General features: G+C 40.8%; 3 protein-coding genes and 2 long non-coding RNA genes across 7 annotated transcripts in view; 3 read left to right on the top strand and 2 right to left on the bottom strand.

Annotated features, from left to right (window-relative positions):
• The window catches only part of LOC129173211 (uncharacterized), a 51,897-nt gene extending 50,878 nt beyond the window's left edge, over positions 1-1,019 (bottom strand). Inside the window, exon 1 of the long non-coding RNA XR_008567192.1 lies at positions 702-1,019. This is a non-coding gene — a long non-coding RNA (uncharacterized LOC129173211). The remainder of the gene's footprint in view (positions 1-701) is intronic.
• Positions 767-2,415, top strand: LOC129173210 (cytochrome c-like). The gene is made up of 3 exons (XM_054763908.1): positions 767-1,035; positions 1,349-1,526; positions 1,744-2,415. Exons 2-3 carry the CDS (start codon positions 1,358-1,360, stop codon positions 1,893-1,895), a joined length of 321 nt encoding a protein of 106 aa, XP_054619883.1. The 5' UTR covers positions 767-1,035; positions 1,349-1,357; the 3' UTR covers positions 1,896-2,415.
• Positions 2,416-2,651: 236 nt separating this feature from the next.
• Positions 2,652-11,020, bottom strand: LOC129173212 (uncharacterized). The gene is made up of 4 exons (XR_008567193.1): positions 10,928-11,020; positions 8,817-8,927; positions 5,966-6,041; positions 2,652-3,782 (listed from the first exon to the last, which is right to left on the bottom strand). It is a non-coding gene; the product is annotated as an uncharacterized LOC129173212 (long non-coding RNA).
• On the top strand, positions 2,665-9,419 carry wu:fc38h03 (acetylcholinesterase collagenic tail peptide). 3 transcript variants are annotated; one of them, XM_054763900.1, is made up of 18 exons: positions 2,667-3,038; positions 3,487-3,611; positions 3,692-3,801; positions 3,879-4,001; positions 4,070-4,114; positions 4,201-4,227; positions 5,302-5,373; positions 5,443-5,505; positions 5,579-5,605; positions 5,730-5,774; positions 5,880-5,915; positions 5,981-6,061; positions 6,144-6,240; positions 6,311-6,450; positions 6,529-6,648; positions 6,732-6,861; positions 7,104-7,206; positions 8,862-9,417. In XM_054763900.1, exons 2-18 carry the CDS (start codon positions 3,506-3,508, stop codon positions 8,929-8,931), a joined length of 1,395 nt encoding a protein of 464 aa, XP_054619875.1. In that variant the 5' UTR covers positions 2,667-3,038; positions 3,487-3,505; the 3' UTR covers positions 8,932-9,417. The 3 variants fall into 3 exon arrangements, with proteins under 3 accessions (XP_054619877.1, XP_054619876.1, XP_054619875.1); XM_054763901.1 differs by lacking the exon at positions 4,201-4,227 and having other exon boundaries at positions 2,666-3,038; positions 8,862-9,418; XM_054763902.1 differs by lacking the exons at positions 4,070-4,114; positions 4,201-4,227 and having other exon boundaries at positions 2,665-3,038; positions 8,862-9,419.
• LOC129173208 (peptidyl-prolyl cis-trans isomerase FKBP14-like) lies at positions 9,616-14,219 on the top strand. The gene is made up of 5 exons (XM_054763906.1): positions 9,616-9,713; positions 10,938-11,166; positions 12,161-12,312; positions 12,600-12,727; positions 13,650-14,219. Exons 2-5 carry the CDS (start codon positions 10,973-10,975, stop codon positions 13,806-13,808), a joined length of 633 nt encoding a protein of 210 aa, XP_054619881.1. The 5' UTR covers positions 9,616-9,713; positions 10,938-10,972; the 3' UTR covers positions 13,809-14,219.
• Positions 14,220-14,380: the final 161 nt, after the last annotated feature.

Genomic DNA, 14,380 nt, shown 5'->3' with positions numbered 1-14,380 from the left:
TAACAATGTGAATACAGTACAAGGTTTCAAATCAGTGGTGTGGGTCGGTCTTTTTGAGAAATGAATTTGCTTTTTTTTCTTTTTTAAATGGTGCTTAGGAACAAATAGAGGACTGACTAGTAAATATGTTTGTAGTTTTTTGTTTGTATAACTTCATTAATCTCAAGGTGCGTGTTTTGTTTTAGAAAGTTTTAGCTGCCCTCTGCTGGTCAATGTTAACGTTGCTAGTACAGAGTTTGCAGCTTTCTACTAACGATATAACGAATGGACGTTTGTTTGCTTAAAAAAAATCACCCCAACGCGTGTTGCCTTATCGGATGTAGGCAGCGCCTTCTTAGAATATACGGTGTCAGTACTTTGTTGTCCTTTGGATCAATAAAATGAGTAATACAGTACAAAATTGTAAAGGGGTCATCAGCCGTTGTCTATGTGCTAGCTACGTGTCTAGCTAGCTAGCTAGCACGTAGTCAACGGCTGACTTCAAGTACCCGGTCGTTACCCAAAAACTATGCGGAAGTGCTTCGCCTATCTGGAAAAAGTAACTTGTGATTGCGTACACTACATTATTTTACATCTGAGATCAATGAGCACATATGTATAATAACAATTACCCAATAACAGAAATAATAATGTCAACAAACTATTTAAAAGTGTAAAGCTTGTATGTCAACTGGGTCGATCAACAAGGCGACGTGAATTACCTGATCATGACGTCACAACTATGCGGAAGTGCTATCCTGATAGCGCCTCCTATCTGAAAAAGACATTTTATGGTGGGATTGCATACAATCGTGAGCACATACAGTATGTATATAAACAATCCTCTACTCTCCGAGATAATAATGTGAACAAATTGTTGTGTGTGTCAGCGAATGTAACGTTCACTCCTTACCTGTGTGAGATGAGTCAAGCAGACAGACACGCCCTCCTGAAATATGACACATTAGTTCTGAAGCGTTGGATAAGTGAAACAACCCAACTTTCCTTTGAGAAGGGTGGTGCCGCTTCTGTAAACGAACTTGAACATACAGAAAGGTAAGGGTTCTCACTTGAGTTTACTGAATCAGTAAGTAAATACGTTGGATTGATTTTGCAGTGCATTCACCTTTGAGTAACATTATGTATAGTAGCTGTTTTAGATGATCCAGATGTACAGTACTACAACAACTTACCCAACTGGATATTAGACACACTCACCTGGTTCCTACTGTATACTTAAATATTCATATATGCACAGATAATTATTGGAAAACAGTCCAAATGTAATGTGATGTGATATTATGACTGAACTATTTAGCCGCTCTGTCCAAAAGTGTGCTTGACGTAGAGTAACTTCTTCTCCGTCCAGCTTCTGACCATGGGAGACATAAACAAAGGGAAGAAGGTTTTTGTTCTGAAATGTTCCCAGTGTCACACTGTGGACAAAGGCGCGAAACACAAAGTGGGGCCCAATCTGTGGGGTCTGTTTGGGAGGAAGACGGGACAAGCACCGGGCTTCTCTTATACACAGGCAAACAAGGAGAAAGGTACGGGCCACTGAGTGCAATGTGAATTGAGTTTTATGTACTACAGTTGTCACACACCACTCATTGCCGTTGTAATGCCGGCAAGCAACGATGTTGTTTTAGTTTTATATGTAACTGTCTTTAGAGAAGCAGGTCTGAACAGGCAGAGCAGCTTTCTTCTCGACGTTTGGACGATTTGCATACTTGTTGCAAACTAATGCTTTTGGCTGTTTTCTAGGTATCGTATGGGGTGAAGACACTCTGATGATTTACCTTGAAAACCCAAAGAAATATATTCCGGGGACCAAGATGATCTTCAGTGGCCTCAGAAAGAAAAAAGAGAGGCAGGACATCATAGCATATTTAAAGGATGCCACCTCACCTAAATAGGCACACGTGGCCATGTATGCTGTAACTGTGGACAACCATTTTTTTAAAATGTTACTGTACATGTTGCTTTTTTGCAAGCATTGACAACTCCAACTCTAAATGTTACCATGGGCACATTGTTACTCTTAGACCTGTATGTTTATTCTATTTTTTTTATAAAGTGGTCTCTGTGTTTTCCTGTTTACAGCCCTCTTTGTAATTCCCAAATAATTACATTTTTGTATTTTGTACTTTCTACAATCCGGCCGAATACAATGCAAACTCGATCATTTTATTTGATATGTACGGTACCTAAACATTTGCAATACAATAAATTATTTTATATCCTTTTATTTAATTTGTTTATACTAGTTGGGCAGTTTCAAAATGTAGAATCTAAATGGATGAATGCGTTAAAGGGAAGAACGAGACAGCCTAACGAAGAAAACAGTTGCATATTCATACATTTTGAATCTCTGGGGACGTTAAATTGGTGGCAGTCATAAGCAGGATTCTAATATCACAACTGAAAAGCATGCATCTTCAGAATGTATTTTTACATTGCATTTTTATTTTATGTACTGTTATTTTATTTTTACATTTGATATTACAAAAAAAACGTATAGATGCTTTTCACTGGACAGCAAAGTATGGAAGCAATACCATCAAGTACTCATGCTCTGTACAAGAGCTGTGATAAAATCCTATATAACAATGTTCAATTGTGATTGACACTGTATTAATTTAACAATATGTTTAATATTTTTGGGTGTCTGCAGTGATTTGGCAGTGCATGGTATCATGCTGATCATCACTACTAATTTATTGTGGGGAATTTTGAAAAAAACAGCTTGCAAGGAGTAAACTATCCAGCAGATGGTGCTATTTCCCACCAAAAGACACTTGCAGCATCACCAGCCCTACATCAGTGCCAGTCGCATCCTAAATGTGTCATTTCAGTCGAGCTTGCAGAGCTGCTGGTCTTGGGCTCAGCTGTTGGGTTATTCAGTGGCTTATTTTGGGGGTATTGGCATAATTATCTCAACTGCATCGTTAATGAACAAGGCAGGAAAATACCTGACTGTTTCAGGATTATTTGCTAGTTGGGCATCTCATTTCGGGAAAAGAGGCGCCTGTCAGCGTTTATACAGTTTGCAGAAAACGGTAAGAAAGATCATTGGGATTAAAAAAAAACAACAACAATGTTTGACGTTGCTTTCTTTTTGAGATTATGGGTAACATTTAAGGTGAAACATGAGTGAAGTATCACATCTGGCAACCCGTACTGATGCTGTCTGTGCTACTGAACATTCATTTTTGTTTTTCGTGTTGTACCTGTAAGGTCATGGGCACATGGGTGTCTCTGCAGTGCATGCTTGCATCTGCTGCAATGCTGAGCTGCAACAGGTTTATTGAGCCATAAGGGGGATACTCTTCATCTACATTAGTGCATGCATGCAATTAACAATACAGTATGCATTATATACTGCACAAGGGCAGTGAAATGTAACAAAAAGTGTTTATTATTAAGGGATGTGACACCCTTATCAGATGATGCATGGTAGTATTATCGACCAACTCCCTCCAAATGTGTCACTTGTATCTTTTTAAGGATAAAATACACAATCAGGATGGATTTAGTAATATTTACAGCATCTTTCCACATTCTCCTGAGTCCTGCATGGGCCACGTCCCATCACTCCTTCATGGACCGCATCTTCACAGCCCCCCACTCAGGTAAGACGTTTCAATGTGTCATGGCAACAGGAAGTGCCGTGTGTAGCTTCCCCATACTTGTTTTGATGTTTCCCTTCCAGACCTCAAGTTGCCAGATGAGCCTGTGAAGTTTGACCGCTGTTGTCTGATGTCACCACCTCCACCTCCGCTCTTCCCACCACCGCCTCAACTCTGGAAGCAGGGCGAACCCGTAGGTGTCACACAAGCTAACAAACAACATTTGCATGAAAAGCTTGAAATAGTATGTTTTATATACCGTATGTAAAGGATGGCAGCAGCATGTTAGCGCCACCAGCAGTGTTTCAAGGAGAGCAGCAGCAAAATGAACATCCTGTGATACCAGGGTGCTCAACTGGGCCCCCAGGACCGCCAGGACCCCGTGGGCCAGAGGTAAAGAGTCCCTTGTAAAGCTCAATGATGTGCATACATGTGTATATAAATGGCATGTCATCTTTCAGGGTGACAGTGGATTGCCTGGCATAAGAGGACCAAAAGGGGAAAAGGTGCATTTTCTGGCCCATTTCTCGATGTACGTTTGTCCTTGTGTTTTTATAACAAGCGCTATATATATCCTAATTTGGTTTCTCAGGGAGAAATTGGACGTCCAGGTTCAAAGGTGAGCCAATCCCCCTCTCCTGCATGTTGCAGGTCCATGCACGCCCTTGGAATGATGCCATCTCTTTCCCCGTTGTCCTCTCTCTGCAATCTGATGTGATTTGTCAATGGATGCACTCACAGCGTCCTCTGCAGCTGCTAAATGGGTCATACAACATTAGGCCACATGGGGAGCAGCCTGCTCGCATCCCTCCATCTTTCTCTCCTCAACTCCTATAATTCTTCTTTCTCCACTCTTCTGGTTTCTTGGCGTGGATCCATTATAGTCTTGGTACTATGGACTCCAGTCCTGCTGAGCAATCCACTTCTGCTCTTTAATCTCCCTAAGTGCTTTTTGCACTGCAATGATAAATCACCCCAACACACCAGCAGCAGGTTTGCTGTGCCCTGTACAGGCTGCTGTTTTAATGACAAGCTGTCAAATGAGAGCACTCTTGGACCCTCGTACTAGCACCACTGAGGCGTTTTCTAATGCTGGCTCAAATATAACACGGCATTGTTTCTTATCTTAAGTGGTTAGAGATATATGTACATGCAAACCAAGGTGGCGGCAAATGATATACCCCCAAGCGAGTCAGAGCTTTTCTACCTGTCACTCACATACACCAGTGACCTGGAGAGATGCAGTCACGGCCCACGATACAGGGACACGCTGGAAAAAGTGTCTTAAATGTTGGCCGGGGAAGCAAACAGCAGGCGCAGGCAGCACAATGCCAATTTTAGGATAACGGTGGTCATTGAAGCAGAGTCATCAAATAACTTGTCTACCAGTTGAACTGACACAGATGCGGAAAGCTCAATTTTAAGAAAACCTTTTTTGTTTTGTTTTAAAAAAATATATATTTGGGGCTTGAAAAAGCGGGGTTGTCTTACATTCAAGGTCATCTTATATTTGGGTCAATATGGTAAAACTATAGGAACGCAGCAAAAGGCCCAAATGTATAAATCACGACGTGTCTTCAGAGCTTTCGTGGGCCACTGTTGTGTTTGATGAAATAATCATAGAAGGTCAAAATGTTATTTGCAGCCATTTATGAATACAATAGTTTGATCTGCCATTTGTTTTTTTGTTTAGGGTCGTACTGGAGCACCCGGCCTTCCAGGTAAACAAGGACTTCCAGGGTGGCCTGGCCCAGAGGGACCCATGGTTAGTGTCATGGTTTTCACTCCAGATGCAAGATTTCCTGCTGATTTAACTGGTCTGTCTTTTTATTAGGGTGAAAAAGGAGACCCAGGCCTCATGGGATTACCAGGACTCAGGGGACCACCAGGGATGAAGGTGAGTCCCACCTCTGCCTAATCAGATCTTTTGTGAAATATATTTAATCTCATGTTTTTACACTACCTCAAAGGGTATGCCTGGTCACAGAGGAGAGAAGGTGAGGTATTTACAGTATAAAATATTTAGAATAAACGTGAAAATGTCCTGCAATTTTGTATTAATAATGTAAAATCAAACCTGAATAGCATTTGATATTTTTTTCCGCTTTTTGTTATGACAAGGGTGACTCTGGAAGTCCAGGAACACCAGGATCAAAAGGTGATAAAGTAAGTGTGGACTTTGTTCCTTCCACATTCAGTCTAACTGAATGTACACCGATAGCACCATTTATTTTTACACTCAGAACAAATCCTCAATCTGTCATTATTTAGGGTTCCATTGGTTTGCCTGGGATGCTGGGTCAAAAGGTAAGGAAACCAAATATAAACCCAATTAATTAAGCTGATTATTCACCTACCTTGTCTTTATTCAGGGTGAACAAGGACCAAAGGGAGAGCCAGGAGTTCCAGGCAAGAGAGGACCCACAGGACGACCTGGGAAGAGAGGCAAACAGGTAAAAACCCCAACAAACATGAACAACTAATTATATTATTACATGTTACATGTTACATGTTGGTGACTTCTGGTTTTGTCAGGGGATCAAAGGCCACACTGGAGCCTCTGGACTCATGGGCCCCCCAGGGCTGCCCGGTCCAAATGGCCCCCCTGGTCCACCTGGTCCACCAGCCACTGGTAACATCACAACCAGCCTGCATATGACTATGCAGTATTGCTGCTTATTGTATTAAAAACTGTTGTGCAGGTCTCTATCTGGCAGGGGAAAAGGGTGAGAAGGGTCTTCCAGGTCCACCTGGTCGTTGTGAGTGTGACACCTTTCTTGGAGCAAATAATGCTCCTTTTGGAAGCTACGCACAAGAGGAGAGCCTCAATAAAGTCCCTGCAGTAAGGCCTCATTCACATAAAACGGATCCCCGATACAATTCTATGATGTGTGTGTCACTGCCGTTCTAACGTGTGTAGATATTTGTGGTCAGCAATGAGGAGGAACTGGACCGTCTCCATCTAGATCACGCACTAGCATTCAGGAAGGATCAGAGGGTGCTTTACTTCAGAGATAAAGATGGATGGAAGCCCATCCAGGTGAGCGATCATTGGAGTAAATGGGAATGGAATCTGACTATGTGCCACCAAAATACATGCATGCATTAGCATTCCTCTTGTAGCCATTTCAGCAGTTCCAGTCCACAGAGAAAGTGCCAGATAGAGTTGGTGTGTGCGGGGACGGGAAGGTGCAGGCCCAGCATGGAGAGGAGTGTGATGATGGAAACCAAATTGTCACTGATTCTTGTCTGAGTGAGTTGCACACAAAGTTGATGGTCTCACTGTGTGAAGATGTCGAGCCACTCTTCAGTTTCCTGTATAACATAACTATAAAGCAAAAGCACAAAAAACATCCTTGATCTTACTTTCCTGTTCATTTCAATCTGCATGCAAAATTTTGCACCGATTGCCAAAGCTCCTCCAAACTACAGTATATCTCCTTCACACACCCTCTTGGATCGGCGCCATTGTCTTGTTTTATGTCCAACCTCCAGACTGCAAATGGGCCTACTGTGGAGATGGTTATCGACATGAAGGCATGGAGGAGTGCGACGGAAAAGACTTTGGCTATCAGACGTGCAAATCCTATCTCCCAGGGTAAGATCACATCTCACCAACACATATTTTAACATATCCAGCTGCCAATGCAGGCAAATATGTCACTGAAATGACTACAGGATCTCAGCAGGACTTAGAGCACAAATAGTAAGCTGGATAAGCGGCAGAAAATGAATAATAAAATTGAAATAATAAATCATGTTAAAATAAAAATGATCTATAGTCGCCCCTTGCCACCTCACACTTTGAATTTTGTGGCTTCATGCTGTCACGTTTTTTCCAAAATATATTAATTAATAAATCATGCTTTTTCATGGTTGAATATGGTCTATTATTAGTCAAAAAATATACACAGTTAAGCAAATTATAAGTTTTTTTTGGCCTAAATTAAGCATTTTCAAGCATAAAAATGGCTAAATGAGATAAAATACAAATATAAGGCATTCGGAAGATGCATTCAAAGATGTTGTAATGATATGTAGTATTCTACACTGGTCACTAGGTGTCAGTAATGTTACTGTAATGTTTGGTGAGACACACAAGCACCAGACTTGATCGCGGGAACAACAGGCTGTGATTTCAGGTTTCAATGATCTCAGGCACAATAATCCCTAACACAAGCTGCTGTTGCGGCCGTAACCCACGCCATGCTGAAACTCAACTCTGAACTCCTGACATCACTTCCTGTCCAATCCCCACTCGGCTCCCTTAACACCAGAAGACATTTACACCAACACACACCAGCACCAGTCTTATTTATGTCTTTAATGGCTTATTTTGTTTTATTATGTCTACGATATTGGGTAATATGAGTGTAAAGGTTACTATAGGGATGTTGTTTCATGTCTAGAGGGCTCTAATAATATTAAAACCTGTAATTAAACAATCGTAAACAGGTTTTCTATGCTCTAACTACTAAAATATTTATTATTAATATTAAGTAAGGAATCCTACTTCACGGAAATTCACTTATCATGGTCGAGTGAGGAACCTATTAAGCCGCGATAAATGATGGATTAATCTATTATATTTATAAAAGTAAACATTATCGTATATTATTTAATCGTATGTAATATTATTTAATGTATATTAAGTAACATTATCACATAAATGTTATTTATAATTGTAATACATTATTTGAGAAAATACAGTATATTTGGTTATTGTTGTCATTTACTTTGAGACATTGTGGTTGTTTAACGACCTTTTAGTGTTCCTACTGTGGGTAAATTCAGTTTTGCTCAATATTAGGTACACCTCCAAAGATGATAATGCTCAGCTGTTATACATGTCAGCGAGGTATTCACTTAAAAATGTGTTTGCTATTACTCTGCGCTGTATCATACATAGATAAATGTAGCCAAAATATTAGAAAGACCTCTCATTATGATGTGGTGCAGTTCTACACCTTTGCAAACACATTTAAAAATATATCGGTACATAAAAACCTCTCTGAAAGTGTGCATTTAAACTAAGCAATATTATCTCTGCTGATTTTTGTTGATGCAGCTCATATACAGGTTAACACGTTACTGGGCAGGCGTAGCTGTTTGTGACATACAGAAATACACTGCAGTAACATGCATTAATGCAGCGATGACTGAAAATGAGGGTCATTTCCAAATGAATGAGCTGAAAAATACACTCACCAGCCAGCTGCTCTTGAAGCGAATGTCCTCCTGTGTGTCGTACAGATCCTTCGGTCAGCTGAGATGCACTGAGTCCTGCCTCATCGACTCCACCGGCTGCAAGTACTTCACCTGAACTCAACACACAATGCAACTTGTTTTTTTTATCATTCACGGGGGATTCCACTTCAGATTCCCCCCCACCCCAAAAGAACTTGATGGACTGAGAGAGCACTAAGAGGAGTGTTCTCTAATCTGCTCTGTGCCATGACATGAAGTGTAGGAGTCAGCTTTTGGATCATTATTTTGTTGGCCTCAGGGATCTGCTCCTTGGTGGGGAAATAATTGTGTGACGAGACCTGCCGACTGTTATTGCAGACATAAGCTGAACTTCTTTTATAACAAGAGAAAGAAAAATGCCTTTTCCAGAGGACACAGAATGTTTTTATTGACTAGACGGCATATATTTATAAAGTGAAATGCTTATTAATGCATGCAAACGTGCTTAACCAGAGCTGTAAATACAGTAGACAAAGTGTTTTAAAAATGAATGTTTAGTGCATAAAAGGAGCAATACAGTAGCATGACAAAATGTGACCACTGCACATGAATAAAGTTTGTCTCCAGCTTCCTGAGAGGGGGTAGTCTGTGTGGGCGGGGCTTATGAGGAGAAAGCAATAGGGGTGGATACTGCAAATTTTGTTGTACGTAAATACAGGGTCTGTAATACAAATACTACCAATACTTTTCACTTAATACTTTTCAAGATCATTGAATGAGTTTGTGATTCGCCTTTAATCTATTGATTATGGTTATAATCTACAGCGGCCGATAGGGACAAACGCACAGCAACGTCCAAACCTTCCAAACACAGAGACGATCCAAATTCCTACAAAGAACATAAGGGAGAATGAAAAGGTACACTTTTCATTAGGTCTTTGTGGCCGCAATATTTTACAGAATTATGAGCAATTCCATTTGACTTTGTCCTGTGAACGTGCAGCATATGTTTCATGCAGTTGTTCTTCGGGTTTGTGTATGTTTTTTGGCATTGGCAGCATTTTTCTTTTGCATTGTTTTTTGGTTTTGCAGTGTTTATGCGATTACTGAATTTTTGTTTTATAATATTTTCCAATATTTTGCTTTCCAATTTAACAATGGATAAATACAACGTTGTGACAACATCAACTAAATAACACCATTATCTTCTCATTGTCTTTTATTGCATACAATTGTTTGAGCAAAATAAAGTCAATCGTGCAAAATAAGTGTACAAAAGCAAAAACTACTATAAACTTTCATTGAATTTTTTGGGGGGGGTTTTGCCCTCAAAGGCCAAGTCAAGGCGATATAACAATATCGACAATGTAACAAAGGGAGCAACACACACCTGTAGAAGAGTAAAATAGCAATCTGATCACTCCGTAGCGAACCAATACTGGTTCACTACCAGTGATGTGGATGCTCTCCATATTTGCATCGATCCGCCCATTCCGAGAAAGCAACCAATCAGACGAGTACTTCCTGCAACAGCGCGTACCATGGAACGTCACTGCCACGTAGAAGTAGTGTGCGAGCGTTTACAACCAAGGACATTAAAGTTATGTGACCCTATTATCAACAGCAAATGAATGGAACTGAGTGTAGTACGCCATGGCGCAAAAAGTCCGCCATGATGGTGAGCAGGAGAGGTGGGCGGGGCTAGGTGGACGACCGTGTACAATTGAGAGGTGGTCGGGGCTAGGCGGACAACAGTGTACAATGTATTCCCTAGCATTGAGCTGAGTATACGTTATACGCTGCGCGTACACTTTGATGAAATGGATGAATGTCCTGCTTATTTACAACCACCAGTCTTATATATCTACAACATTTTTATTATACATACTTGTCTTTGTTTTGGGGGAACTTGAAAAATGACAAATCTGGTATTTTGGACCGTCTAATAGAGCAATTAATGGCTGAGCAGTGGGCCGAAAACATGTTTACAACGTTTCTGAATTCTGCTCACCATCATGGCGGCCAAACCGCGCAGGGAATACTACGGAAGTGCCAGCAGACTGAGCACACCAATTAATTGTAGCGTCCCCTTTTACATCTACTGTACTTCAATCTGCACACTTTGTACTCACTTTTTAACAGAGCGAGATTCCAATCTGGATCCCGGTAATAAAGCCATGCTGCTGCCGGTGTTGAGCTGGCTCTGTGCCGCCCTGCTGGCAGCCGTCTGCGGCGGAGCACTGCCGGAGGCGGAGGTCACAATAGAAGTCCTGCACAAACCTTTCCTCTGTCATCGCAAATCCAAGTATGGAGACATTCTACTGGTGCACCATCAAGGCTACTTTGAGAATGGAACCATGTTTCACGACAGGTACGGTGACAAAAAATGTGATGAGCTATTTAAGACGTGAGTCTACATAACCATTGCATGGGTGTTCATTTAAAATGACAGCTAGTTACTAACTGGTTGGATTATAGTGATGGAAAACACCTTGCATATTTTTGTTATTTAATCATCCACATTATTCCTCTCAAGTGAGGTCACGTGGGGAGGTGCATCTTCCCCAGGGGTCACTTGCCACAATATTAGGTACAGTAACAGCCAAAAGTTTGTACACACTTGCTTATGCTGTTCAACTAGAAGGTGTGTCCCAACGTTTGACTTACTGGACACCTGCAAAATTTGTCAAATACGCTTAGTCAAGTCTCAAAGGTTTGCGCTGTGAAAATGGTCATACTGAGTTTACCCAGCCACCACTTTTCTCCAAATTACCAAAAATAATTTGTGCTGTTTTCATTTTTGAGATTATTTTACAGGTCAGTCTAATTTTTTCCAGATTTACCAAAAATAGTCAGTCGTTAAAATGGTCGTTTGAGGATTTAAGTGTCCGGTGATTGCATAATCACCCATCACATATTTTGAATGGATCCAAATGATTGTTTCCGCTGTTAGTTCTTTAGCTAACAACCTTATTACAACAATTACCTGTATACTATTACTTGTATGTAGTCTAGTATGATTACATTATGCAGCTGTAACATTTTGCCCCGGTCATTCTTGCTAAATAAGGATGCAAAACCTTTCAGTATGATGCAATGCAGTTATACACAAACTTAACCTACTACTAAGTTATACAAAACATGTTCAAATAATACCTGTATGATAATATCGATCAAAATCGAGCACTGTTGTATTACTGTATGCAATTAGTGAGCATGTTGTTACTTTGTAATGACATCTTTCAGTATTATGCCCCAAAAATAAGGTATATAGGTTCAGCACATACGGGTATAAAAGAGGACAAAAGAGCTTACAGTACTGTATATACATCAAATGAAAGAATCTGCCTTTGTGTGTCCACCAGCCGTGCTGAGGGTGACAAACAGGCCGTGTGGTTCACGTTGGGCATTAGGGAGGCCATCAAAGGCTGGGATAAAGGTCTGCAGAACATGTGTGCTGGAGAGAAGAGGAAACTCATTATACCTCCTGCCCTGGCTTACGGAAAAGAAGGGAAAGGTACCGCTGCTCCTTCCATATGCAAATCCAGGGATCTTACTTTTGTGCTTACATTTCTGTCTTGCATGTAAACCTGTGTTGTTTGGAATGCCTGTGTAGGACTCGCATACTGATTTCTTTCTTACCGTGGAGCATGTGAACAATACTACTAAGCCTTTCTCCTGGTAAGCGCTCTTAGCAGTCACCTTTGACGCCTAACATTCAGGATATCTTTCAATTAACAACTCAATTATCCTCAAATGATAAGAAGACACAGTGGTTCAGCTGTTTCTTACTGACCTGGTCAGGTAAAATCCCTCCCGAAAGCACTTTGACCTTCACCATCGAGGTGCTGGAGATCAGAAACGGGCCGAGGTCGCATGAGTCCTTTCAGCAGATGGACCTCAATGACGACTGGAAGCTTTCCAAGGATGAGGTGAAGGATTTGAACATTTTTTAATGTCTCGTGTGCTAGTTTTCAACAATTTTAGATAAATAGTGTACAATGTAGACAGTTTAAAAGTGTTTTTAGTAAGCCCAAACTGGGATCACAGCGCTTTGTGTGTTTGTAACTAACGAGCTAACGAGCTAATGAGCTGTGCTCGGCTCCAAGAAGTGCTATTGTACACTTTATCCACTTTTTACAGACAGTATGACAACATAATAGATGCCATCTGTCACATATAAAAACATAACATTAGGGGTAAGACAAGGGGAAACTAACGCTAGCAACACTAGCATAGCCGTGTTAGCTAAAGTGCTAACATCACACTCACAAAATCATGCAAGGGTAAAATATTTGCTGATGAAAAACAAAATGATAAAAAAAACTTACAGCGCCCATGGATAGTTGGAATGCGCCAGGCTTTATTTTAAGATGTGTAGCGAAGCCTTTTTCCCTCAAAGCTGTCCTCCATGAAGTAGTGGGCGTATACATGGGGTGTCTAAAGACGCATTATACTGTTTCGTGTGTATAACATAATTAAAAGGTTAATTTTGCATCCTTGGGGAGATTTAACGCAAATAAACTTGCAGTTCCCTCTCAGTAATATGCACATGTACAAGGTGCAAATGTATTTAATAAATAAACAAACTGGCGATAATGCTAAAACAAAACAAAGCTGTTTTGAGTGACACTGTCAATGGACACATACGTAGAAGGTAAACAAGCTCACAGAATGATGCAGTGCAGTTCTGCACCACTGCAAACTACAACCACAATGATAAACATATTAAGTTAATACCTCTCTGACAGCGTTCATCAGAAATTAGCATGATTAAGCATCGAGTAGGTGTACCTAACGAACTGTCTATCCACCCTCCAATGACACACCTACCCCCTGCTTTTGTCCTGGCAGGTAAGAGAATACCTGAGGAAGGAGTTCGAGCGTCACGGCTACCCTCCCAACGACACCGCACACGAGAACATGGTGGCGGACATTTTCGCCAAAGAAGACGAGAACAAAGACGGCTTCATATCCTCCAGAGAGTTTACTTACAAACATGATGAACTTTAAAGACGCGCTCATTCATGTTTGCTGTGCTCCGCTGTGGTGCATTCAAGGACTCTCTCCGGTCATCTGGGCGGTGAATGACACTTGAAGTATGTGAAGATGGATGGAGTAGTCCTACGCCGAGAGAGCTTTCACAAGAACATGTCGTTCCCCCACCGGGGATCTGATCCATCATGACATTTTCAAATCACTATCACTTGAAAGTCTGATTTTAATTTTCTCTCAAGCAAAGTTGTTGTTTAGGTCACATGTGTACTGACTTTTTGAATCAACGTGATCAATAAAGTAATTTTTAAAAAGTATTAATATGACACACGTGCCCCCAGTCGACCAACAGAGGACACTGTTGCCACAGAAACTTGGTGTTAGTACATGAGGAGAGAAGAAATGGTACAATTTTTACACTGCACTTATATAGTAATCCTCCACAACTAAAACATTTGTACTTTCTATTCCTCCTTACATCAGATGCATGTATGATAATCATGAACACTCAAAAAAAAGCTTATTTGATACAAAACCGTGACAACACTTTGGCTGTTGATCACAAATTCCCAAATCCGGAAGACTTGTGA

Source organism: Dunckerocampus dactyliophorus, chromosome 20 (assembly GCF_027744805.1).
Source record: "Dunckerocampus dactyliophorus isolate RoL2022-P2 chromosome 20, RoL_Ddac_1.1, whole genome shotgun sequence".
Classification (NCBI taxonomy): domain Eukaryota; kingdom Metazoa; phylum Chordata; class Actinopteri; order Syngnathiformes; family Syngnathidae; genus Dunckerocampus; species Dunckerocampus dactyliophorus.
The sequence above is the reverse complement of the archived record's forward strand: the minus strand, read 5'-3'. Positions and strand labels throughout refer to the sequence as shown.